Raw genomic sequence first — 27204 nt, 5'->3', positions numbered from 1 at the left:
CATGGGAGCCACAGTCCACATTCAGAAACTGCACTGGAGTGCAAGGAAGGGGAAGTACAAAGCTGGTGTCATAACTTGGTGTTGTGTGAGCCCCTGGAGGAGGCTGGATAACAAGAGTGCAGGACTGAGATCCTTGTCGGAGAGCCTGGAAAGAGCTGCTATTCATTAGTGGGAGTACTTGGGCAAATTAAACTCAGTAATGCCTGCCAGGGAAAAAAAAAAAAAAAAAAAAAAGCACTATTCATTGTGAACAGCATCAGAAATAAGCTCCAGGTGCCATCTCCATCTCTCACTTCAAGAATCTGAGCAAAAATAAAGTACTGCTATTGAAGTTCCTTACTGCAATTTGCTGCTCAGTTTTCTCTTTCGTGCCATTTCGCTTTTCCCATCCCAAAATTTTTATATGTTCTGAATCTTATGCATGTCTACCCAGATCAGACACTGTAATTCCACCTGAGCACTAGAAATGCTGATCTCATACCAATTTAACAAAAATGTAAGAACTCCTAATCATAATTTAATTTTCACCATATTGCACATTAGAGATGCAATTCAAGAAATGCTGGTTTTAAGGCAGAGTCTTGAAAGAAGAAAGGAACAGAAAGCCAAACTAGATCTGTATGTAAACACAAACTCTGGGCTACAAGGTATGGCAAATATTTAAGCTGATGAGTGAACGGTATTCAAAAAAACCAGCACTCAGTTAAGTTGTAACAATTAAGTTTTTCTATCCACAAGTAACTAAAGAAACCTCAGACAGTTTGTCAGATTTGTAGTTTTCTCCATGGTAGTGGTCACTCACCCTATCTGAATAGGAGAATTGGTAAAAATCAGGTAAGCAGTTATTCTGCTTTTAAAACATGATTCGACACCTAATACTATAGAGAAAAATATACCTATGCATTAAGCACACATATGAATCATCAGTACTGCTCTGTCCTCAACTATGGCATGGTCTAGGATGCCACTCATTACCAGCAAACAGCACGGTCATAATTAAACAGATGTAACAAAATATGTAATCTGATTAGATCAACAGGAACAGTGTGGTTTCTGTGCAGGAACAGCGTGGGTATTAGCCAGGCACAGCAGAGCTCTGTGATGGCAGTAGGGAGTGAAGACACACAGCACTGGGAAGAGAGGCAGTTCCAAAGGTTAGTGCATCAGTTCAGCAAAGAAATTACTCTGTGAAGAAACTCTGCTGTCTTATGGACATAATCTACATTTCCTGACTGCTTTCAAACCGTATATTAATTGTAACTCCCCCAAATCTATATATCTCGCAAAATTCAAAAGAAGGCAGCAACCTTTCAAATAACAACAAAGCAGAACTATCTAAATCCTGGGAGCAAAGTTTTATTGGAAGCATTTTTAAAAGGCATATGAATCAATAGTGAGAATCTCACTTGAAACATCTCTTCTTTAAATTTTGGCTGAAGTCCAGAAGCTGTGTAGCTTAGATAAACGAGTGAGGGACAAAAACCCTATCAAAAGTCACTGAACCAATCTATTTTCCAGCCTCAGTATTTAGTTCCATAACCATGAAATTCACCCATGCTCACCCAGCCTAACATTATATTCCATTTAAATCTGGAGATTTGATTTATAATGTATGACCTTTTTTCTTTCCATTAAGGGTCAGAAGTAGCATATTGTGTTTGAAGTCACAAATTGCACAACAGGAGACATGGAAACGGGATCATTTCACACCTGAATTCCTCAACACTACAGGTTAAGAAAACAAGGAGAGAAAGAAACAAGCTAAAACTTACTGTACCGTCTAAGAACATTCTTCCCCTTTTTCCTACCCATGAAAAGATATATAAGTATGTAGCAAGTGAATCAAATGACTGATTACATGATACCAACATGGTTTTAGGAGGTTTTCTAACACACAGATGCTCCCAGAAATAATGTAATATCAGTTGTAATCAGCTAAGGATATTAACTACCTAACTAAACCTGACCATATGAATTAGCTTTTTTCTCTGCATTAAAAACACCTAAGATGAAAGAAGGAAACAAAAACCATTATTTGAATAGTCTACAACAGGCTCAATCATGTCCACTTGTTCCAAATGGGTCAACTTGGGCAACAATGTTATAAAAATCAGATTACCAAGATATATTTTCAGTATCTTGCAGTGTATTCTTACTGTTTTAATAGAAACAATGCATTTTTTACTATACAGTGTGACAGCTGAGTACGTGGTAAAAAATGTCATATTAATGAACAGGTATTAAAGCTCATGTACTACCAAAGCATATTATGTAACTAATTATCCTGGTTTTCAGTATGTTTGTTACTAATTTAGTAAACTGACAAAGTTCAATATTTTACTATCCGCCATCCAGTCAGGATGAATGTTACCAAGATATTGCTATGTCCTCATCAAGGTGTGACACAGAAAGAAGTCAATTAGTTAACAGCAGATATAAAGTAAATACAACAATCCCAAAAGCAACTTACCCCTGGTCTGGGCAGTGACAGGTAGACACGCTTCTCTCCTATGAAGAACACACACATTTACACCAAAATTTGTATGCAGATTCTAATCAATGGGATCACATGCCTTACTTCATCCTTCCTTAAGTTGCAGTACTATAAAAGCAGATTACTTACCTGTAATTCCTCTGCTTTCGATATTGCAGAGGATTCCCTCTCTGTCTCATGTTTCCAGGGAGAGACCAGCCAAGAATTCTGTACCGTTCAGATTTTAGTTCTCAGCAACTAGCCGATAAGAAAGTTTCTCTGAACAGTTTCCCTCAGTAAGGTCTCTAGTGCCTTGCATGCAATCCACAAGTGAGTAAAGGAACTCCCTCCAGTGACTGAGTAGCTATCACTACATGCACTCATTTTATTGTAAAGTACAGAACATACAATGATAGTTCCATGTAAGGCTTTTCTTGGCATGGGTTGAATGGTCTAAAATTTGGAGTAGGCAATGCAACTAGTGAGAAATACGCAGGCAGGTTTTTCTAAGTAATGCAAATAAACCCCTCATTTGTACTGTACTATACATATCCCATGTGCACTGTATTTTATAAAGAAAAAAGTTCTATAGCCTTTTACACTTTCTGAATTTTTTCTTATATCCCCAGGAGCCTCAGATAGTCCAAGTCTAAGCAAAATAAATGGGAGGAAAAAAAAAAAAAAGATACTTTTAAGTGTTACCTAAAAGTGGGGAAGAAGAGTTTATCGGCAAGAGGAAACAGTGCCTGGGCTAACAGCCTAGATTAGAGCTCCCATTACCTGAAAACTTAAAATTATTTATGAATAATTACAATAGATGCAGGAGAGGAAAGTCTGCTAAATAAAATTAAAATAAAATTAATAAAAAACTTAAGTTAGTGAAAAATAGATTTTACCTGAAGAAACAAAAGGCTTCTATAATGGATATTTGTACCAGGTTTGCATAGAGATCATGAATCATTCAGGTTGGAAAAGACCCTTGGGATCATCGTGTCCAACCATCAGTCCTACTCTACAAAGTTCTCCCCTACACCATATCCCCCAGCGTCTCATCCAAACAACCCTTAAACACATCCAGGGATGGTGACTCCACCACCTCCCTGGGCAGCCTGTTCCACTGTCTCAACACTCTTTCTGGGAAAAGTTTTTTCCTAATGTCCAGTCTGAACCTCCCCCTGTTGCAGTTTAAAGCTCTTCTCTCTTGTTCTATTGCTAATTACCTGTGGGAAGAGACCAGCACCAACCTTTCTACAATGTCCTTTCAGGGAGCGGTAGAGAGTGATGAGGTCTCCCCTCAGCCTTCTCCTCCTCAAACTGAACAGTCCCCGCTCCCTCAATCTCTCCTCACAGGATCTGTTCTCCAGGCCCTTCACCAGCTGTGTTTCCCTCCTCTGCACTCGCTCCAGCACCTCAATATCTCTCTTGTTTTGAGGTGCCCAAAACTGGACACAGTACTCCCCGTGTGGCCTCACCAGTGCAGAGTACAGGGGGACTATGACCTCCCCTCTTCTGCTGGTCACTCTATTTCTAATACAAGCCAGGATGCCGTTGGCTTTCTTGGGCACCTGGGCACACTGCTGGCTCATGTTCAGCTGCTTGTCAGTTAGAACCCCCAGATCCTTCTCTTCCAGACAGCTCCAGCCACACCTCCCCAAGCCTGTAGCCATGCAGGGAGTTGTTGTGGCCCAAGTGCAGGACCTGGCACTTGTCCCTGTTGAAGCCCATCCCGTTAACGTTGGCCTACAGGTCCAATCTATCCAAGTCTCTCTGTAGAGCCTCCCTATCTTCATGCAGATCGACATTCCCGCTTAACTTGGTGTCATCTGCGAACTTACTGATGATACGCTCTATGTCCTTATCAAGGTCATCAATAAAGATGTTGAACAGAAATGGTCCCAACACCGAGCCCTGAGGAACACCACTTGTGACCAGATGCATCTTGACAGACAAAGGACAAGCAACAAACTCCCCTACAATTTATATTTCTTCCCCTTATATCACCTCCTAGAGAAATTCCATTCTGAGTCCTCAACAGACAGTTGTCTTGTGCATTCATGACTTTTTGAAAGTATGCTCTTCATCTCCTGACACCACAGAAAAAAGATCATAAGCTTCCTGTCTGGACAACTGACTCCTAAAAACCAAATTTCAGTAAGTTGACAAGTGTCTCTCAGCCCACTTGATAAGTATGAAAAATGTAATTCGTCCTTTCTAAGATTACCTCTTCCTTCCCCGACCCAGTTTTGCGAAAGATGAAATGACCTATCAGGACACAAGCTGCCAGTTTTTTTCACAATGCAGAATTATTCAGATAATAATTGCCCAAACATGCATCCAAGCAAGATTTCTCACTAAAGACTGACAGAAATTCTAAGAAGTGATTTAGAACGTCCTATGTACCAAAATGTCAGCTAAAGGGCATATAAGAAAGCATGTAAGATCTGCCAAGAACAAAAGCTAACTTGTAAATTAAAAAAAGCTATAGCATGAAAGATTTCCTTGGTGCTACATAAAAGCCTGTTGTGCCATGTTAAAAAAAATACCTTCAGACACAGGAAGCTTTGACATAGCAAACGGAATATGAATTCATACTGAGAGGACGTACTACTCACACACACAAGGTGGGCATTCAAAATTATGGAAACCAAATGGGAAGAGGTGGTAAACAAAAAAAAAATAAAATTTTTTTTTTTGCTCTTCAAGCAATCCCCATCATTTGGCTTTGCAAGGTTTAGTTGCTCACTATATTCAGAAAGAGGAAGTATCTCACTATCTATTTCTTGGAATATTTAAAAAACAAACAAACAAACAAAACCAACCAAAAAACACCCACAAAACCCCCACTTCACTGGACTCTCAGATACCAGACATTTCAAAAGTTCAGATCAACAGGCCAGAGATAATTCTACTTAATCAGAAAATACTTCATTACATCAGTATAATCACAGAATTTATATTTGATTCCATTAACAGAATACACATATTTTTTCAGCTATTTTAATTTCTTTAGTTAAAAGAAAAAAAGAAAAAAGTCAGATCTTTGCTGTAATAGCAAAAGGCTTTTTGCCATATTATGATCTTCCTTCTGTTTATTGGAGTCTGCCTTTGTTTAGTCTAATGTTTTCTCTAACATTCTTTTCCTTTTTTTTTAATTTAAAATTATTTTTTATTTTACTCTGTCTTTCAATTTTCTGCTTTCCAGTGGTCCCAGTCATGTTTTTCCTCCAAAATGTCTCTATTCCAACTAATATATCCTGCTTTTGACCTCACTTCTTATCTGAGTATAGGATGGCTGCATCCCTGCTTCATCCTTCTTTTTTAGAACTCTCATTTCTAAATTCTGAAATTCTGATCTGTATCCCCTATTCATCAACCATGGCCCTCCCAGATCCTCATGGTCATTTAACTCCTCTCAAATCAAATGGGCAAAGCAAAAGAGGAAGGCAGAAAAGGAAGTTATCTTCATAAATCATTCTCTTACTTCTGACCAAGTTACAAGGGAGCAATCTGGGGATTATTCACATTCTTCTCCAGCATGTTGAAACCAGAAAGTTAGAAAAAGAAGATTGGCTGACATCCAACAGATTGGATCAATGAGAGGTGCTTTTGTTGGGTGATTCATTTGAAAATGCAAGAGCCTCAAAGTTAAGTATCTAACCTAAACTAGTAAGAAGTCTGGGAACAAACCGTTCCCTTTATGGGCTGAACCAAATCTCCAAGCTAACAGGAACCACCTCTAGAGAAGCCCGGCACTCTCCTCAGCCTAGACCAGCCACATAACGCTTCCAACACCAACACTGTACAGAATGGGTGCTGTAAGAATCCCCACTGCTTGATTAAAGAGAGGATTAGGATTAAGCAAAAGGGAACCAGCTCCACCTCACTGTACAGTTCTGCATAGCACAGAGACTTTTTCAAAATACATGTGAGAGTTACTGGGCTGTGGTGTGCTCACCAACCTCCCCCACACCTACATGCATGTGCATCCCCCTCCCCAAGACAAGCCCATTTCAATTTGGGCATGAGCTGGGGCAAATACAAAATTGAGTAACATATTGCTTCATTTCCAAGCTGAATCCAGCTCTCTACCATCTGAGTTTTGAACCTCAGTATGAGAAACACCTGATTTGCTGATATTAAATAAACACTGGATGAGGAATTATGCAAGTGCTCCTAAAAATAAATCAGTATAAACAATGGGAATCCAGTATAAGCAGAAAAATGTTTCTTTTATTTGATGTGTCCAGCACATTTAGTCACCATTCAATTTTTGCCTCTTAAACTGTATTCTTGAACTCTCTAACAAAGCCAAACATTTACATTGGTAGTACAAAAATACAAGTTTTTAAACCGAGGAGAAAAAAAATATATACCTTCTTACTGTAATTCTGTCTTTTGTTACACACAATCACAATTCTACTAGGAATAAAGCACTTGTTAACATTTTAGTCTGTAAAATAAAGACACTTTTACCAACCTCAACATTAAGACAAATATGATGAGCTATGCAAAAAATAAAATCTTATAAAATATTGTGCAACTTCATTGTGTTTGGAGGCAAAAGTTTTGTGGATGCCATTCTTATAATCTGTTAGCAAACGAATAGTTTATTTATTGGGTCATCAGTTGTGTTTTCTAGGACAAAAATAATGTGGAAAGTGGCAAAGTAAGTTTAGGGTATTTTCTGGAAGTAAAAAGGTAAGATTTTTTCCTTTTTTTTTTTTTTTTTTTTTTTTTTGACGAGAGTCACTCTGAAGTCCAACAAGAGAAAACAGAAAATAAGAAACAAAGATTAGCCCACAGGACAGAGGAAAACTTTGTAGAAGACAGGTGGATACAGAACACCAAATTATTTCTAAGGAGATAACTGACAGTTAATATGAAACAAGACAGATTCAGAGAGAAGCAGCCCCTTACTAGGGTGGGCCATGAGACAAGGGAAACAAAGACATGATTTCTTAAGCATTGTTTTGGCAATACGAGACCTAATTCACCCAAGACCATATACGGAATATAAGCTATGCTTACCATCTTACCAATGGTGGTATCAAAACACTTTATGCTGAAAAAAGACTGAGGAAACGAGAGACACTAACAAGAACAGACTCATCTGGCTACGCCAAACAGGAGAAGGTAAGTCTTCACTGCACCCAGGCCCACGCATACTATAGCCTCCAACATGCTCAGCAACACTTAGCCTTTCTCTTTTCTCTCCTTCAAGCAATGACATTGGGTTGCCTTGTGAAATGATTCTTTAAAGTACCACTTGTGGAAACTGTTTGTTTTCTGCTGTCAACAGTCACAAGAGAAGAGAAAGTTACTAACTACAGAGGAGGCTGGGAATCTGTCACAACACTTCAAGAACTATTTGTTTGGAGAGCCAAGTATATGCTTTGCTATGGCTGCTTGATTCTCCTCCTATTATTTTTAAATACAGTAATATATGTATATATATGTATACACACATGGACACATATATATGAATATAGAAAAAGATTATCATTCAACCCTGCTAGACCATTGTATGAATATGAAAAAAAATCAGATACTGAATGATCAGCCCTGCAAATTCTGAATTTATTGTAATACAGTAATATTAGAGTAATACCATATTTTAAGTTGCATTATATAAAATTTAATGCTATGTTCAAAGAAAGTCAATATGCCTTTGGCTCCCAAAACAAATAAAAAACCCACTGAAATTTAAAAGGCCCATAAACAGGATCTCCGATTGCTACATGTCTTTCTATGGCATTCCAGACCAAGGTGGGAAAACAAGTAGGATAACAATCATGTATTTATCAAACACCTCAAATTCCAAATAACCTGTTACACACAATTATTGTAAACTCACTCAGCATTTCAATATATGTTTTCCTTTTACAAGTCTTCAGGCTCAGACATGCTTTCATCTAGCAACCAGCAGCAACAATTTAAGATACTACTGCCCTATGGTTGGTTGTTTACTGTCTTCACAACAATGCTGGCGTAAAAGAACTGATTACACAAAAACCTAATCAAGTACAGAAAGTTAAACTGAAAAAATAAACTCTAAAAATTAAAAAAGGTCTCACATTAATAGCAAGATATATTGTATCATTGATAAAGTGTCATCTAACCTGAATAAGGATTTACTTTTTCTGTATCTTAGATACAAGAAAATGATGCCCCTGTATTTAACTAAATCTAAACTTTTAAACCTGAGTGATTTTCTTAAAAATACAAGACATTCATTATTATATATTACATTCTATCTGTATGCAATTATACCTTAAAGACTGAAACAAACACGTAGCCACAAGAAGTATGACAGGCTACACTAAAGACAGCATCTGAAAAAAACCTGTCACATAAAAACCAAAATGGTTTCCATTTTAAACATAAATTACCCTATGCTAAAAGTAAACACAGAATGTTTTTCTTAAGATTCCAAGGTTTTCTTCTACATGTTGTACAAATACCAATAAACTTACCAACCAGAGAAAATATCCCAAGATAGTGCAGAGTCGTCAGAGATTCCATCCAGGAGAAAGGACAGCAGTTTAAAAATCAAATAACTACATTCACTACATTATGAAGTGAATACAAGGCAAGCTGACAGTATAGAATATATGTATATATATATTTTCCAGAAATACAGGCAATTAATTAAGCATGTCACACAATTCAAGTTACATCTTGATTGTCCTGAACTGATATGTCCTAAACAAACTGAAAGGTGGGATGAAAGCCCTACACCTACACCAAATATTTGGACACTGCTGGCAATGAGCTGTGTCAAATACTTTTGTGTCCACTGAACAGTTCCATTTGATTTTCCTGGAACTAATCACAGTACAGAATGTTAAATATACCTAATTTTACACAAAGTAACCTTTAAATTTTTGGCTGTTTTTCTGTGAAAAAATCCAATATGCACCTCAATTTAGCATCTTTATAAAAGCAATATATTTGTGTCTTGTCACCTAGATTCCACATTGTCATATGGGATGTGGGATTGTTTATTGTGCTCTTAAGAAAAGAGTATTTCATAAATAGACTTAACATTTTTAGTCTACATGTTTTGAAAATTATATTTTTCTATTTCTACATAGCATTCTTACCTCTTCTTCCTTCAAACACATCATTGATTTCTCGTAACAACATAGACATGTCACTCAGTTGAGACTCCCAGGCCTCACAGAACACCTCAAGATTTTCCTTTGCAATCTTGCTAGATGGATGTAACGCCAGTGTTTCTGCAGCAGAAATTATCTGGACAGAGAACAAAATGTTTGCTGTTGGAAGTCCTAGTACATAGCATTGCACATGAATTCACAAATGTTGTCACAGGCAAAACACAAAATCAAACTCCTATTATTAAGTCTTTGTAGTGTATTCATCTGACATTTGCATGCTTGATCTTCCTTGTGCATTCTTTTAACAACTGCCCAATATTAAAGTGTAACTCCTTCTTAGAATTGCTTTGGACAGTTCAACATTAGGTCTCCAAAAAATAAATACAAGCAATTTTTATTGATTCATGTCCAGCAGAAGTGGCCTGATAAAAGCTAAGCATACCTGTGGGCCAGTGACCTGAAAGGTATCTTCTGCATGTATGCAAGTTATCTCAAGGGGCTCAGTTCCAGAAACATGTCTCAATAAGCGACACACCTAAATATTTTTTATAAAGATAGAAGAATGGTAAAAAATGCATAAATAAATAAATAAACAAACAACAATGATTTTACATATTTATGACCAAATAACCTGAAAGTAATCAGAAATGTACAGATCTTGGAAAAACTGTAGCATAAATGATGACACCAAACCAGTCTTACTCAGCAATTAGCAACCATGTAGAAAATTTAGTCTTTCATCATCCAGGGGACTGAATTATCTTTGAGAAATCAGCATCAAATTAATCTGGGGAAGACTAATTATTTTCATAGTAAACAACATGTGGTAATTTTTTATTTTTCTTTTTTTAAATAAAATTAAGAGTGAACTTTGGCCTGAGAAGGAACATTGAAGTTTTCTGATCAAAAGGAGAATTTGCAAGACAGAGACAGCACATGTGAAACTAACTGCACTGTCCATCATCAGAAATGCTGTAAGGCCTCATATACAAACACTATTTAACCTCATGTTTATGCCTGAAAAAAAAAAAAAAAATCAGCATATCACTGCAACACTATATAGTCACAGAAAAAGGGGACATTAAAGCTGAAAATAAAAAGCCATAGTATTGAATTGACAGTCCAGAAGTTCAAGGGTGTTGCTTCTGCATATTCATATTTCTGGGACAAATCCTCAAGCCCCATATGATATCAGAATTTTTTAGAAATTTTTAAGTATTAGATGCCATGCAAATATAGTTGCTGGCATCACCATGTTCCTAATCAAAGTGATGTATCTTTGTATGTCTCCTACTTGTACAGTTAATTCTGCTCATCTGTCAGAGAGAGCAACAAGGTATGCATGGCAGATATCCTCTCCACTGGCACTCCCAAGAGCCATCATCTCTCAGTAGTCTCAGAAGTCCTATTTGTTCACATGTGTGAATACAACCATACAAAACTATGACTGTATTATTAGTACATGAAACATACACACTGCTTTTCGCAAAGGAGAAAAGATTTTCAGTGGCCCTCTTGTCTGACACAAACTACACAAGATCTCCAAAACAGTCAAGTTCACTGCATTAAGAAAGTTAACCTTACACTTCCAGCATTCTTAAAACATGTCTTTGGATTCAGCTGTTGATGGAAGCAGAAAAAGACTATCATCTCTACTTGGATCTAGAAACTTATTTTTTAATGAATATTTTAGCCCCAATATATACATACAGATTGAGACTAGATCCAGGAGGAGAATTGAGCATGCCTGTACATCCCTTCTACAACAACTGTAGACACAGTGACACCTCTGGCTCAGACCCTACCAAGAACAATACAAAATTCAACAGCATACTAGGAAAATAAAATAAATAAAAATTACAGAATCACAGACCAGAGCCTTCCTAAAGAACAGATTAAGACAGATCTGGCCACTCATTTTCTAAGTGCCTTACAAAATGAAAGCAGATGTGAACTCACCTCAACAAGTTGTTCTTTCTGCTCTGATAGCTTGCAAGTATATTCTGCTACAGCTTCAAGATTTCCTTCTACTCCTGTGATTTTTAATGCTTTGAGTACCATATGATCTGTATGGTATTTTAGGAGATCAGCTGCCAAAGATGTTGCTGCACTGTGGACCTTGAATAGCATTAAAAGAAAAAGAAAAAAATAAACCTTGGAAGGAAAAAAAAAATCATCCAGTATCAAGTCAAATAAACTTAGAAACATACTGATTTTTCCAAGTAGCAAAAAATTTACTCCCATGAAAGCTCATATACAACCTGCATATTATCTGGGGCTTTATTTCTTCTATTACTATTCAAAGATAAAATCCACTGCATTCCAAAAAAAAACCAAAACCAAAAACCAAAAACCAAAACAACCCACAACCAAATATGGAGAGAAACAAAAGAGCAGCTACATAAAATGAGAACATGAAGTTATCACACTGCAGCTTTCTGATAATGTTACAGCTAAGAAAAAAAAAACATGTATGAATTTGTGGGGCACCAAGTTCAGCATAAGTATTGCACAATGGCTATTCCTCATGAAGAACACACACTAAACTGTGTGAATCAGACTGAAGCCACACAGTATTGTAGCTTACAATGTATTAGAAATTCAGTTCTTATGAATAAATTGAATTCTCAGTGATGCAAAGAAAAGCTTAAATATAATCAGCTTGTGACACAGCCTCAGAAAAGTAAGAAGCATCTTTTTTGCAAGGATACTGAAGCCAGAGATGGGTCTTGGAGAAGTCTCACTCTCCTCTACACTCCCAACAAGCAAAGGAGAAGCTTTCCCTTGAAGCACATCTCTACATCCAGACACACCTTCAGATCCACAGATCTGCTGAAATTGTGCTATGAGGGACTCTACCCGACAACAGCTATCAGCAACAATTGCTGCTAGTTCTAGTGACTAGTCATAGCAGGTTTACCTATGCCCTGTAATCAGCCTCATTTTAAAAATATAGGTAAAAACAAAAGAGCAACCTCTTTAGAATCAGCAGAGCATTCTTATGCTCATAAGACTATTATGAACCTTGTAATATTACACTCACTTTGATGGACTACACTGAATATACAATAAACTTGGCTGTTCAAGAAGAAAATTATTTTTCAAGTTCTTATGAATGCAGTGAGCTTGAAATTGTGACACTGGTGGGCCTTGACTCTGTAGAGAAGAGAATGTTTACTAGAACGGTATGTTGGCTTTTTATTCCATGGGACTCTACCTATTTTATCCCCTTCCCCTGGCAGTACTTCCTGTGCAGTCCAGAATTGAGGGAGGTTTTGGGTTGGTTTGGGTTTTTGTTGTTTGGTTGGTTTTTGGGGGGTTTTTTGTTTGGGTTTTTTTTTGTGGGTTTGGTGGTTTTTGGTTTTTTTTTCATCTAAGAAACCTGAATTGTTGCCTCAAAACCGGCTGCAACTGGTTTTTAGAGGGGAAAAAAACCAGCTACAACATGTTATAAGCTATTTATATAGTGTTGCTTACATGCCATTAAAAATTAGCACGAACCACCAATCTCAGAAATTAAGTCAGCTCTGAAGAAAGGTTATCTGCAAGGCTTGTAATATAAGAGTAGGAACTGGTAATTCTCATTTATATAGAGGCTACATAGAGATTACCTTTTCATTAGAGATTCTTTTAATCCTGATCTAAAATTTACTTCTACTTAATGCTGTCTCTGATCATCATCAGGAAAATATCTCAAGGAAGGAACACACCTTTTGTTTCTTCCATAAAGTGACAGAGATGGGAAAAGAACTACTTTTAACAAGGCTGTCTTGTGTTCTCAGCCACCCAGACTCTCAAAAACATTTTAGTTAGTCACAATACTTAAATTTCACCAACAAAGATCCTGGTTGCTGACTGATACACTGCAGCACCCAAAGTTAAGACTGACAGGACAGTCCTCCTCAGCCATGTACAGAGCATGGGATCAATCTAATCACTACACAGAAAACAAGACAAATAACATAATACTCTAAATTTACTTCTACAAGTAGCATCAATCCTGTGCATTTTAAAAAAAGCTCTTACTAAGCAAGCTTTTATACTCAGCAGGTCACCAAAGCAAGTCATACAGCACTTAGAATTTGTTAGTTTAGAAATCCACACCCACTCAATTTGCTCCACAATTTCTAAACCAGCATGCTACATTTTCACCTGCATTGCTTTTAATATAGAGCTACATCACAGGGCACAGGTAACCCACTATTTTGTGTTTTATGCCGCTGTCTGTTAGCTGGTTTACAGAAGGTAATTTTCTATTATCATCATCTGACAAAATTCTCTTAAGTGTGGTAAATGTGTAGTCTTTGTTGCACAACATTTTCATAAACACAAACCTGCAGGCAGGAAAATATGGTAAGATTTACATTTATGGAGCTGCAAGAAAATACAAGGCATTAATGATTTCTTCCACATACTATATTCCAGCGACCTTTGGCTTTATGCAATTATATAGTCGCATACTATTTTGACTGGGAACCCTTCCTCCTCAATTCAGCAGATGAGAGCGATGTTACTCCAAAAGGATGATCTTACAGTTAAAGCAGCTGAACGTCACTCCGGAAAAGCTCTGCTACTGACTTCCTACATAACGGTAACCAAAGAAAAAGCTATTCATCAAAGTGCACAAATTGTGTATCCTCCATTTTTGGGATACCACACAGCCTGACAGGAAAAGCGCAAAGCACTTAACTGCACCTGAAATAGATTCAAAGCAGTGTTCAAATCTTCAGGACAGCTGCAGGAACTATAATCCAGAAGATGAAATTTCTCATTTTGCCCCTATTAAAAAATATGCAGCATGATATTTTTGAGCAGTCGAGGTTTTCCAGTTACAGCAGCAGAGAGCTCAGACTAAGCAAGTTCACCATACTTCTCTGACATCTTTGCACTGCTCTGTAGCCTAGTACTGAAACCCTCACTGTCCTTAGTCTTCAATTTTCCATCTGTTTAAAGGAACAATAATATGAAGCAGATGAAAAGATATCTAAATGCTCCACAAATATTTCAGAAGCTGCCAGAAACCAGTAATTGCATATTTAGCTCAAATCTGTGGCAAGGCAGCAATGCTATCTGTTAACAGGTGAGCAGCAAGTGCAGTCCATCCCATGTACCATATTCGTATATAAGTTCTTACTCAGCATGCTTGCATATAGGAAGAGAATGATTTGCAACAGGCACATACACAGGTGCAACTGTCTAGAAAAATACCAGAATATAGGGCACTGTCATAATACATTTCTGCTGTAGAAATCAGTAGAACAGGTTAAGTTCAAACAGTAAATGTAATTTATTAATTTAAGCACAAACTACAAAAAAAAAAAAAGTTAAAATGTGTTATATGCATCCCTGAGGAAAGTGTAGCCTTTACATTTAAAGCAGTGATTATATATATAGTATTTATTTCCAAACACTTCTCGTTTTTTTAATTGTTGCCAGAGTTAGCAAAGAGCCTATGTAACCAATATATTGCTAATCACTTCCAAGTAAGGACACAGAAGATGACTGCATACTAGCTCCCTGATGCAATTCTGATTTAGCTACTCTTGTCTATAAATAGATACTAGCCTTTTTGGGTACAGGATCCTACTTTACAACTCCACATAAAACAAGTCAGAAATTCAATCTTTTATGCAGTTTATGCTCGCTTAAACTAGACCTACCTCTCTTTTAAGTTCATTCATGCACTGACATGTCTTTAAAATGGCTACTTCCAAGTCTTCCATGAGATCCTTTGTCTTCTGGTTTTGCTACAAGCCAAAGAAAGCAACCGACAAAACATTACACACAAAACCCAGCAAATCCCACCTTCACATCATGTGTCATTACTTCAAGCTGCTTTAGAAGACAGCCTTTTCTTTCTAGATGTAATGTTTTCATCTGCCCACACTGTGTATATTCTACCTGAAAAATTCTTTTACAGAAACATTTATCACCAAATCAAATCTAAATATAATAGTGATGCAAACTAATTGACTGTTTCTGTTCAACAGGAATTTATTTCTAAACCTCAACGAATTTTTTTTTCAGGAACAAGTTTCCTTAAGCTTTACAACTTCCGAAAATCTTCTCTCTAAACATCCTACAGTAGAGCAACAGTTTAAGGCATTTGTAAAATTTTCTTTTCAAATATAAACACCCTTTTAAAACAAAGTGGTACCTCAAATGTTCTATATTGAATTACAAGGAAGCTACTTAAAGCATCCTTGTAAGACTTTAGATCATTGTCTAATTTAAGAAAATACAGTAGCTAACAACATTTTGTTAAGGTACCTTCAAGACAGTTCCCACTTCTGCACATAGCACCTATCTATGGAACTACCGAAATGTCAAGAGGAAACAATACACTGGGGAAAAAAAAGTAGCAGTGATTTTGCATTCTCCTCCAAAATATATGGGAAACAATTATCCTAGGTGGGGTGGTTAACATGGCCATAGCTGAAGAAAAATTAAGCCCTTCAGAGTCTAAATTAACATAAACATACACATACAAAATGTGTGTAGGTATAGACACGCACATACTCCGTTTTATTTAAAGGAAAAAAAACCCCACCCAAGCCAATATGATCATCATCTCAGATACTCTTACCTGTTCTAAGTCTCAAAGCTACCTGTCCTTCAATTTTAATGCTTTCTTTTAATTAATTTGTAAAAGTGTAACATCACAAAATCACTTTTAACACAAGGAGCATAATGTTTTACAGTCACTAGTGTCCTTTTTATTCTTTTACTTATTTCATGTGCATGTTTTTGCTCCTTCTGTATGCATTTTTTTTTTTAAACAAAAATAAAGGAAGTGTCTAGTCAAAATACAGTTACAGGAAAACCTTAAACAGGACAGTAGCTTGCAATCTTATGAGCTCAAACACATACAGGAAAGATTTCAGAAACATTTAAAATGCAATCAACAGCATTAATTATCTGTTGTGTTCCAGCTAGTTTTCATTAACATACAATAATTCAAAACAGAGCAGATGAGTGATGTTAGTCTAATTTAGACCTGACCTAGGTTACAACACACTTCTTACAGTTACTCCACTTGCTAAAAGAAATATGGTAAGTGGAAAGGGAAATAATTGAGTACTCTAAGAGCTCTACCTACCCCCAGTTCATATATCTCCAAGACACAGTAATTTTTTTTTTTTTACATCAACAATTCCACTTGAAGTCCCTCAGAAAATATTACCCTCCAATGAAGTTGCTGAGATGAAACTAAAAAGCTACCTCAGTCAGCTGATGCTATTTTATCTGCTTATTGTGTTTTCAGTCACAGCTAGGCTGGGTTATTTATTAATGAAAATACTTAATGTATAAGCACACATGTGCACGCCCAAGTATTTTCATGGATCATATATATGCATAGTCTTGTACTAGGCTCTCATTTCTATCACTTGAAATGTAGCATGTGATATTTAGAGGTGATCATTTTCCACCAGTAATAGAGCTTAGAAATACCCAAGTGTACTCATTTTGGTTGGACAGAATTAATTTTCTTCATAGTATCTGGCATGGTGGTGTTTAGGATTTGTGATAAAAACAGAGTTGATAACAAGCGGATGTGTTAACTATTGCTGAGCAATGCTTACACAGCTGCCTACCAGGGCTAACCATCAACACCAAGCTAAATACAGTTTTAGCCTCTCAGAGATACGGGATTCTACACAACTAAAATCGTGTATGTGTCTTCTTTGTAATAACAACAGTCCGTACTATCAATAAGATTTATATACTCTTCAAACTACACTACTTAATTAAAGAACACCTGGCTGCAGCATCTGATTCAAAGAGGAGAAAAAGAATAAAAATGCTTTCTCATAAGTAATACACTCAGTTGAGTAAGTATTCTATACTTCAGTGTTGGTGAGATTTTGTGCTATATGTTTCCCCAGGAACAAGACTGAAAGCAGGTCAGCATCAGAAACAAAAACTGCATTTTCCATCTCTGCTTTTCCTCCCTCTTTTGCATGTATCTTCTATTGTCTTCAAGGAACAAGATAAGAAAAATGACCGAGGCAGACTTAATGTGCTTCTTCTCTAAAAAGGAAAACTACCAACATTTAAATCTTGTAAAAAGGACAAACAAAAATTGCCTGTAAGTCATAGTGTCACTTTCTTCTCCTCAAGATTAAAAAAACAGTCTTTTTTTTTAATATTTTTCACTTTTCAATAGTTTAAGTGTTTTCAATATTCTGTTGAAAACAAGAAAGGGAAACTGTGGTCACTGCAATGAGATCAAGAAAATTGAAAGTTTCTGATCTACTCAACCAAAAGACTAACTGTTTTAAGACTGTGCAATGATACTTCCATTCACCTTCATGTTTCCACTTCCAGCTTCATTAAAATTAGTCTACCACCACTGGTAGCCTAATTCAGCCATCAAAAAATCAATGAAGCAATACTACTGGGGCAGGGAGAAGACAAGACATACTGAAGCTGCAGAAGCACAGAACAAACTCTGGCTTTCTTGATCAGCTCTCACTGTGATGAATACACACATTTCTCTCTTCCTAGACCAGAAGAAACACCGCATTAAAAATTTCTTTCCAAAGTAGAGGTGAAAAGATTTACTTTGCTAAAAAGCTCTTACAGCTTGCATCCACACTGAAACCAGATGCTCGAGTTCCATTTTAGCCTGTTTAGACAGCTCCAAAATGTGTTCTCTGTGCTCATGACTGGTATAGGCAGAGTCTGTGAAGTCCTCCGTATGTTCCAGGATAACTTCCAGCATTGTCGAAAGGTTCTCTTTTGAGAGAAAATAAAGATTCTCACGAAGACCTTCCACCTTATTCTGAAAAAGAAGCATATCAGTTCCTTGAGAATTTAAGTGGTTATACAGTTGTGATGCAAATGCAGAAAGCAAATGCATAATTTTACATTGTATTTTTCTCCTCAGTGCTTTTTTTATTATTCACTTATTTTCAAAGTAATCCAACAATTTGCTTATATCCAGACCTCCAGTTTAGGGTTTGGCATTTTTTTATATGTAATACCACCATCAACAAATTACTGGCCACTTACAGAAGTAACAGCAAATACATTACTGTTCTAGTGCTGTCAAGAAAACGTTTTAAGTTCAGTAAATTTCAGAAACTAACTGTGTATTCAGATTTTGCTTGATTTTTCCACATCCATATAATCTATTTTGCGTATTTTCCTAAAAATTTACATGTAGCAAATTGAACACTTTAAGGCACTCTGCAAAAATTTCAACCAAATTCTAAAGGAGGGGTAGGATAAATAAATAAAAGTAATAATAAAATCAAAGTGACAGACTCCAAAGAAATAAGACATGTTTGTTCCTTAATTGTTCTTAACTGAGTATGAAATTTAGAAAAGCCTTTATCAGGAAAACTGAGCTACAAGATATATTTTCAATTTGTAACATTTCCTTCGAAAGAATTTGCTCTTTTAAATGTTTGGATGAATATTTTGGTGTGCAGTTTTAAGAATACTACCAATTACAAATAAGAATTCTTCAACAACTATTTTAATGAAGCTCTGATTGGCATCCTGATACTTGAGTTTATTCAACATCAAGGCATCACCTCAACAAAACATTAAGAGTTCTGAATGCATTCTGATTCAGGAGAAGATGGCAAGTATCAGAAGGTGTATTTTGGCAATGACAATCTTGTCAGATTCTCTAACATTTGGGACAGTTATTTAACATTGCTGAAAAGACGAAGCTCCACCATTTGGCAATTTTTAAGTTTTAATTATTTATTTTTTTTTTCAAAATCCTAGTTTTGATGTAATTTATTAGGCTGTAGAAAACAATACTATTTCTACTCTTACCTTGAATTCTTTGATGCCAGAATATATGCTGATGGGGGCCATTTCATTTTCTCCGTTTGGTCTAGAGTCGGTTACAATTTCTATTACCTGTTCTAAAGCTAATCTCATCCGATGAAAAACTCCATCTTTGTTTATACGAGCAGATTCACAGTCTGGATGCCTCAGACAAGTCTTTTTAAAGAAAGCAAAATAAATATTATGAAAGAGTACACATGCTATATAGCAAAATGAATCCTTCCTGCTAAGGCAAGTCTAAAGAATGTGTTAGAATAAGATTAAATTCTTTCTGTTAAACTGCTATTGTGTTAAGTAGAATTCATAACATACTCAGAATATAAAGATTTTCCTCTGTTCATTCTTTACTCTTACGCTCTTCTTTAACATGAAATTTAAAGTAGAGATTAGAAAGAAGAGTCAGCTATCCTGCCAGATGCCATACTCTGTGATTTATCCAAGTTGTGTAAGAGTGTGGATACTCACTCACCTTTGAAGCAGTTAGAAGCATCATGGTGCACTTCTCAAGAACAGCCCTAGATGCTGCCATTCTGGCCTTTTTCTTCTCATCCTTCAAATCCTAAACACCAAAATTAAAAATGACCTGAATATTACACAATATCTAAAATGTTAACTGTTTGTGAGACTGGAAGAAGGAAACTTGCAGATGGATGAATTGTGAGAAAGTTCCTTTATGTCTGACAACTGCTATTTTCAGCCTAACTCATGATCTAGAACTTGCTTTTCAGACAGACCTTAATTTATGCATTTATTCTTGGCTCTATTCAATTCATATTTCAAAGAAGGAAGATGTCAGAGATACAGAACATATTATGTAAACTGTCACTAATTTTGCTATCTTTATCATATAGTGTTATTCATAAAACAGAAAAATGAGATTAAAAGAATAGCTGACTAAAAAATATTTTCTGAAATGGAGGGAGGGTAAGGCAAAGACAGAGAACACCACACCACATTGTCACTGTACTGCGGTGAAGGAAATGTAAAATAAATCTTTTGTCTAACTGTTATATTTACTACATAACAGTAATAAAGGAAGTTTTCACAGGCTAAAAAAGCATTTCCTCTATAGAAAGGCACTGAGTACAGAAACTGTTCAAGAACTCTCCAGGGAGAAGGATATACCTGCAAACTGAACTATACCCCCTGAAAAGTTCACCTAAAGGGAAGAATTTAGAGTCCAAATTGGGATGTGGGTGCGAGGGAGGGAAGAGGGCAAGACATGAATCCCTCAACATGTAAGCTGATCTAATTTACAAAGTTAAAACTATGATCTTCTCAATGCTCACAAAGATAGCTGAGTGCTATTAGACAGGCAACTGAATGAGACCAGCAGAAAAGGGAACAGTTTACAGGATGAAATTAATCCTAATTTACCCCAGATTAGCAAAAAAAAAAATCCAGATAAATCACAGCAGCAGTCTGTTTTGACATTCTTATAAAAATCTTATTTAGCAACTACAGAAAATATTTAAGATCAAAATCACATTAAAAAAAAAAAACAACCAAACAGTTCATTTATGAAATTTTGACATTACATTCTGATAAATCTGGCCACAGTCAAGAGTTTCTGGCATACTTATTATATATATACTAAGAAAAAATACGTTGAGGGATGCTCCTCCCAATAAAACTAACAATGACACACAGAAGCATACACAGTGTAAATTGAGTATATCAAGAAAGTCCTGATAGAATTTAAAAAGTAGCAATGAAGCACTCTTTCCAAAAGAGTCAAGTAGGCAAGGAGGGGAAAGCCAAAGACCAGTTAACACTGAAAACCAAAAATAATTGAAAAGAGTATCACTTACTAATAATGTATCTTTCCCTTTCCAAAGAACAACTACGATTAATATTTCAGGAAAAAATAAAGGGAGTTAATTTCCAAGCAAGTATTTCCTTTAACTATATGTAGCTTTTCCAGAACTGATTCTTTGATACTGAGAATGTACTTATCAGACTCAGAACACATCAACAGTAAAAGGAGATGCATGAGGTTGGCCAATTGTTTATACAAATTGAATTCTGAATTTTGCTGGATATTATGGACTCTGTATATCTATATCAGACCCTGGTTCAGTTCTGAATAGCGGATTTGATTGCTAAGGGGAAGTAACTACAGGTCACGGCAGAACCTTAAACCTCATCAAATCTTTTATTTACATGGAAGTAGCAGCAGAAAGCTTCCTGCATGAATGAAAGGCTTTGAAAGAATAGCTGCATGTGAGAAGTAAAAAAACCATTACCTCAACATAAGAAGGTTTTTGACTTAAACCTAGGAAAATATTCAATAATAATAATAATAGCAAATGCTTTAGTAGAATCTAAAGATTTCATGATAGGTGTTTGCTATAATAATTACTCTGCTTTCAAATCCCTTCGTCATGTGCAAACATCAAATGTTTCTGTCAAGTAACAACAGACAAATTCTCTACCAGAGTAATAAACCAGAAAAGTTAGAGCTAATAGACAGTGACCGAAGTCAAAGGACATGGCAAATTACATGCACCCAGGCTTCTGGAAGATATGCAGATCAAACAACGCAGTGGTATTTCTCAGGCTGAGCTTTAAAATCAAAAGATGTCCTCTGGGTGGAGCAAGCAGAAGTAGTTACGTTTCAGAGATAAGACATCAGCAATTGTTTTGTAACAATTCATCATCCCAGAAGAACCCAAATCTTCCAGGGAATCAGATGAAAATGACATCATCTCTCACAGCTTTTTATTAATACTTACATTTTGCCTATCTCCAGTTAAATGGGCAAATTCTACCATTTCATTTCCAAATTGGCTGAATATTTGTACAAACTCCTGGAAACTACTGACTTTTTCTAGTTGTTCCATTGTTGCAAGAACCTGCAAGATAAGGGAAAATACAGTAGGTTTTCAAGATGCTAACCAGAAAACTTTATTACTAAACTAGGAATATTATTATTAGCAGACACTTCTAAATCGTGTTGTTTAAAATGTATATATTTTGTCACTATTTAAGCATTAATAACTCAACAGCATTTGTTGTCAACCTTCAAAAAAATATTTCCCTCACTCTTCCCAGTATCAAAGAGTAACATTATTACAGGATTCAGTTTCCAGACTTAGAAAAACTGTTACTGTCATATTAAATTTAAAAACATACGTACTTGAAATTAATATATACAGATTCTATCCCTATGTTGTAACTCTCAATTTCAAAGCTCTATTTCAGATGCATAACTTTCAAAGTCTAAAACCAGAGTTTAAGTCAGACAGGTGTTTTAATAGCTGTGTGCATTCAAAAAAAAGCAATGACCTTCCACAAAATAAACCAAAACCAGTTAGAAATTAGTTAATATATAGTTTTATACTTTCAGTAACAACTTACTCTAACTCTGAGTATTTTTATTAGCTCTATATAAAACAAAGAATTAAATGAACCCAAGTTGTATCAAAGTTCTTAAGACACATAAAAGCATGCAAACACAGCATTTTTAAAAGCATTCAGCAAAAATTATACAGTTTATAAATTACTGAAGCTATCCTGCTGAAATCACTACAATATGGTTTATAACAGAGATTAACATTAGGGTTTTTCAGGTTAGAGGTATAGTTTTTAATCCCAAAGTGATCTTTCAAAACCACTAAATGTCTTCAGAAGGGACAACAGTCAAAGTAGTTCTTTATTGTGTTTCAGACTGGAGATAAGATACCTCTTGAAAATTTAACAAACTGTACTTGAAAAGGAGAAACTTCAGCTTATTTTTCCTTTCCTATGCAAAAAGTATCTCCCTCCTCCAAAAATAAAGCAGTCTAGATATGATTATGAAAAACTACCCCTTCTGCAACCCAGGCAAACTCTCCTAGAAGCCACCCGTTCTTTTGTAATAGAGCAGCTGCCCAATCTCATAGTTATAATCTATGCAAAGCAAATGCTCCACTAAATCCTGGGAGTACTGTGGAACTGGCTGCTTTATCATGTAACATTAGACTGCAGTATCTGAGTATCTTGTTAAGCAGTCAGTTCCACAAAGGCTGCAGAAAGAGGAACTTTTTAATGCATGAGCAAGGCTGAGGTATAAAGGACTTAAAAAAAGCTGCATGAAGATGAAGATGTGAAAACAGCAGTACAAGGGTGGAAAATGCAGAGAACCACAGGACTGGGAAAATGAAGGTGTAGGAATGTAAATGCGGAGGAATAAGAAAACATACAAGGTCCAACTTTCTCTTCTAAGAATAGGTAAAAAAATAATGGCAATTATGCTTAATCATTCTTGGTTTAAGCAAGTATAGCACTTCAGGAGTATGGTCTTGGTTGCAAACAACTGTTATACTAGAGCAAGTATTTCTGTCATGACAAATCTCTTGTCAAATAAAAATTTCAGTGAAAGCACACGTATTAGCTACAGATAACAATTCTAGACATTCCATGCAGAGCTGACATTCCAAGAAACTACATACAGGGAGGAAATGTACAGACAGCTCTAGATTTGTCTAAAGCTTATTCAAGAAGCTGTTAAAATGCAAAATACCTGTGATGTCTTCATAATTTCTCATTTTAAACTTTCTTCAACTTGAAATACACAGACAGCAAGTAAAATGTAGATTTTTTTTTTAATGCAAGGTTTAAAATGTGTGTCAAAAAAGGCTTTACGTTCCTATTAATATCTAAATTAGAATTTAGTATTACGCAGCTACTGCTGCACTATGAATGTCACCTTTCAGACAGCCATCGTAGGCTGACATCACTTCAGGGCACATCCATATTTTGATCCAATCTGCACAGTGCAGCAACACCCCCACTCTGTCACTACTTCCCTGTTCCTTGTTCTGGCACTCCTAATCTGACTGATGACAGTAAGTGGAGCAAGACTTTTAAGTTCACTGATGCAGTGACTAAGTCTGATGGACAGTGAAACAAATTTTGAAAGGTAGGAAAGATGTGGGCAGGGGCTTAAAAAATGCACACAATCTATGGTGCAGAGGATGCAGAAGCAGGAACAGGATCACTGGGATCATCAGCCAGAGGCTGGGTTCTGGAGCAGATCACCATTCCAGGAGATCTCAATCACTTTATCAGTCTATGAGACTGGACATCCAACCACTAAGCTGTTTTACTGTCCTTTGCCCTTGGTTGACTTAACTCCTCTTGATTCATACAAGGAAGATGACGATGACAATGAAAATGAAGGTGTTCAGGAAGAGGAAGCAAGAACATTGGGCACTCTGATGAAAGATGAAAATGCAACTGAGATCTTCTGGAACAGTGACCCACTCCAAGAAGCTAGCATCTGCTCTGGCTGGCAATACTGATGATCCTGTTCCTGCCTTTCCATCCTCCACACCATATTATACTACACTGCCTCTGAGGATCTGTGTGCACTTCTTAAGTCCTTGACCCCATCATCCCTCTACCACAGTATTTCTTACAGGAAGAAATGCTTTGCTATCCACCATACCAGTGTCTGACACACTTTTCAGGAGTGTACTTTTATAAGTATCAGGGTATTCTTGTATAAGACACCATTGTTTGTTTAATTTAGTCCTAGAAATGTGAATTGCTCTACTGGTACCATAAACAGAAGCAGACATTCTCACAACACGTGTAGACTACACATAGAAAGGGGAATGCAGTAAAGCGCAAAAGACCACAAAGACTAGGCTGACTATGGCAGTCAGAGACACTCTGGAATATGAGACTTCATTTTAAATACCTTCAAAATTAAATCTTGCACATATGCTTACTATATTAATATCACTGTATGTATAATAGTTTCATATATATTTGAGACCATCATAAACCACGCCCTGCTGCTGAAAGGATATATCCCTCCCTTATCCCTTCATGACACAAGCACCTGCAGAGTTGTTCTGTAACCTAAATCTGTGTTAACACAGCCACTTTTGGAAAGCTAAATTAATTCAGATCACTGCATGGCTGTAGACAATGGCAGAAGAAAAGCTCACAAAAGACAGCAAAAGGTATTAAATGCACCATGCTGGTCTCCAGTGTAAGAAAAGGACAAAACTGAAAGTATTACTTCAGCAAATTAATGTTGGTAAAATTGTTGCCACCTTCACCAACCACTGGAAGGAGAAAAGAGCACTAAGACAGCAAATCAGAACTGCTAAGTCTAAGGCCAGACTGAAGCAGGCATTACTGTAATTTTTGATTCCTGGACTCAGCTAAGTGTCTTGGATCTAGAAGGTGCAAAAGAGAGACTAGCATGCCTGGAAAGCAAACTGGGACAAAAGAAGCGAGATAACATGAGGAGTCAAAAGAGGAAAGAGGGGTCCTGCTTCAGATTATGAGTTGAAAATTAATGGAAAAGCCTAGGCCCTATCAGGCTCTCATTTTTCAACCATGAGGTTTTTCTATTTTTGCTTTAGCACATCAGGGGAAGGAAAAAAAAAAAGAATATCCTACAGGCAAGACAGTGCAGTACATGAAATACTACATTTGAGGTTAAATGGGCCTTCATACATTATTTAAATCAACTAAGTTTCAAGCTAAGTTTCAAGACATGAATTAAACTGCACAAAAAACTTTTAATCTGTAAACCTCACTTCACTAGCACAGACTTTTATCAGCATTCCTCACAGCTTTTTACCTTAGAGACATTCATAATGCTCTCTTTGTCTTGATCCTGACAGTACAAACATCCTGTCCTTAGCAAGTAGAAGCTTTTATTGGCCATTTTACTGACAGACACACTTTACACCTTGCAGCAGACTTAAATAAGCAGTAACACAACATCTCCTCCAGCATACTAAGTCAATAGAGCAATACAGGTCACATAAAATGTAGTAAGTCACTGAGAATTATGTTATTCCTCCTGAATTACAGCCATCCCCTTTCAGATATCCGGTAGATAAACATGTGCAAGACCTCTTTATTTTTCATTTCCCCTAGAGATACAATGAAATTACCACTTCATTTACCACCACTCTTTTGCATTGACTGCAGGTATCAGTAAAAAACCAAACCAAAACCAAACAAATACCTTATTTCTGGAAGTTATAATTTGCTTAATAACAATTCTGTCTGCTAATACCAGCACCTTTGTGACAGAAGAAAGCAACAATCTTGCAGCTTTTACCACACCCGTTTTGTCTGTAAAGATTGTTATGTGGCTATCAGATTCTGGATGATCCAGGTTTGCCACGTCCGTAAGCTGTGCGATTGTTTCACCTAGCGGGAAAAAAAAAAAATTAACATTTCATACACACAGAAAAGATACTGGCCCATTAAGAATCCTTAATATCCTTAGTATCCTTTGAGTGATAAAACTACAATTTCAGAGCTACCTACAACTTTTTTATTTCACTTCACTTCTACTGACTGTTGGTGGCACCCTCTCCATATTTAAATTTGGACTATTATTCAGTACTGCCTCCTTCTTCCATCTGTTACATACACAGATTTTCTTACAGTAGTCTACAGATATTTGAGGTGGAAGGGGTAGAGCTGAGGAGCGTGGAGGGAGAAAACATTCATGGGAGATATTTTTCCAATTTTAATAACAGAAGTCAAATCAGTGTTGACACTTGCAGCATCAACCCCCTGAAGGAGTGGGATGCAACAAGGAAGGAAGAACTATGAATTCCCCTCTGCTTTCCAAATTTTAGTTAGTATTCCCATTTCCTATTCCTGTATAAGTCTTCAGGCATGACAGATAAAGAGATTCCAAACAGTAACTTTATAACTTACAGGACTGAAGCATTATAGTGCAATGACTGTACATTAAGTTCAAAGGAGGGCCACCAAACAGTATGTTGTCAGAGACAGGAGAGAAAAAAAAAAAAGGCAAGGAAGTACTTATTTTCGGTTCAT

General features: G+C 36.4%; 1 protein-coding gene across 1 annotated transcript in view; it reads right to left on the bottom strand.

The window, feature by feature from the left end:
- Positions 1-27204, bottom strand: part of CTNNAL1 (catenin alpha like 1) — a 101828-nt gene that overhangs the window by 5584 nt on the left and 69040 nt on the right. The window contains exons 5-14 of the mRNA XM_026841407.1: positions 26375-26562; positions 22134-22253; positions 19868-19957; positions 19384-19554; positions 18176-18376; positions 15252-15338; positions 11551-11709; positions 10034-10126; positions 9577-9727; positions 2471-2508 (exon numbers count right to left, since the gene is read on the bottom strand). Of these exons, the coding sequence (XP_026697208.1) occupies positions 2471-2508; positions 9577-9727; positions 10034-10126; positions 11551-11709; positions 15252-15338; positions 18176-18376; positions 19384-19554; positions 19868-19957; positions 22134-22253; positions 26375-26562 (1298 nt within the window). The remainder of the gene's footprint in view (positions 1-2470; positions 2509-9576; positions 9728-10033; positions 10127-11550; positions 11710-15251; positions 15339-18175; positions 18377-19383; positions 19555-19867; positions 19958-22133; positions 22254-26374; positions 26563-27204) is intronic.

This window comes from Athene cunicularia, assembly GCF_003259725.1.
Source record: "Athene cunicularia isolate RWA chromosome 2 unlocalized genomic scaffold, athCun1 chr2_part1, whole genome shotgun sequence".
Lineage (NCBI taxonomy): Eukaryota > Metazoa > Chordata > Aves > Strigiformes > Strigidae > Athene > Athene cunicularia.
The sequence above is the reverse complement of the archived record's forward strand: the minus strand, read 5'-3'. Positions and strand labels throughout refer to the sequence as shown.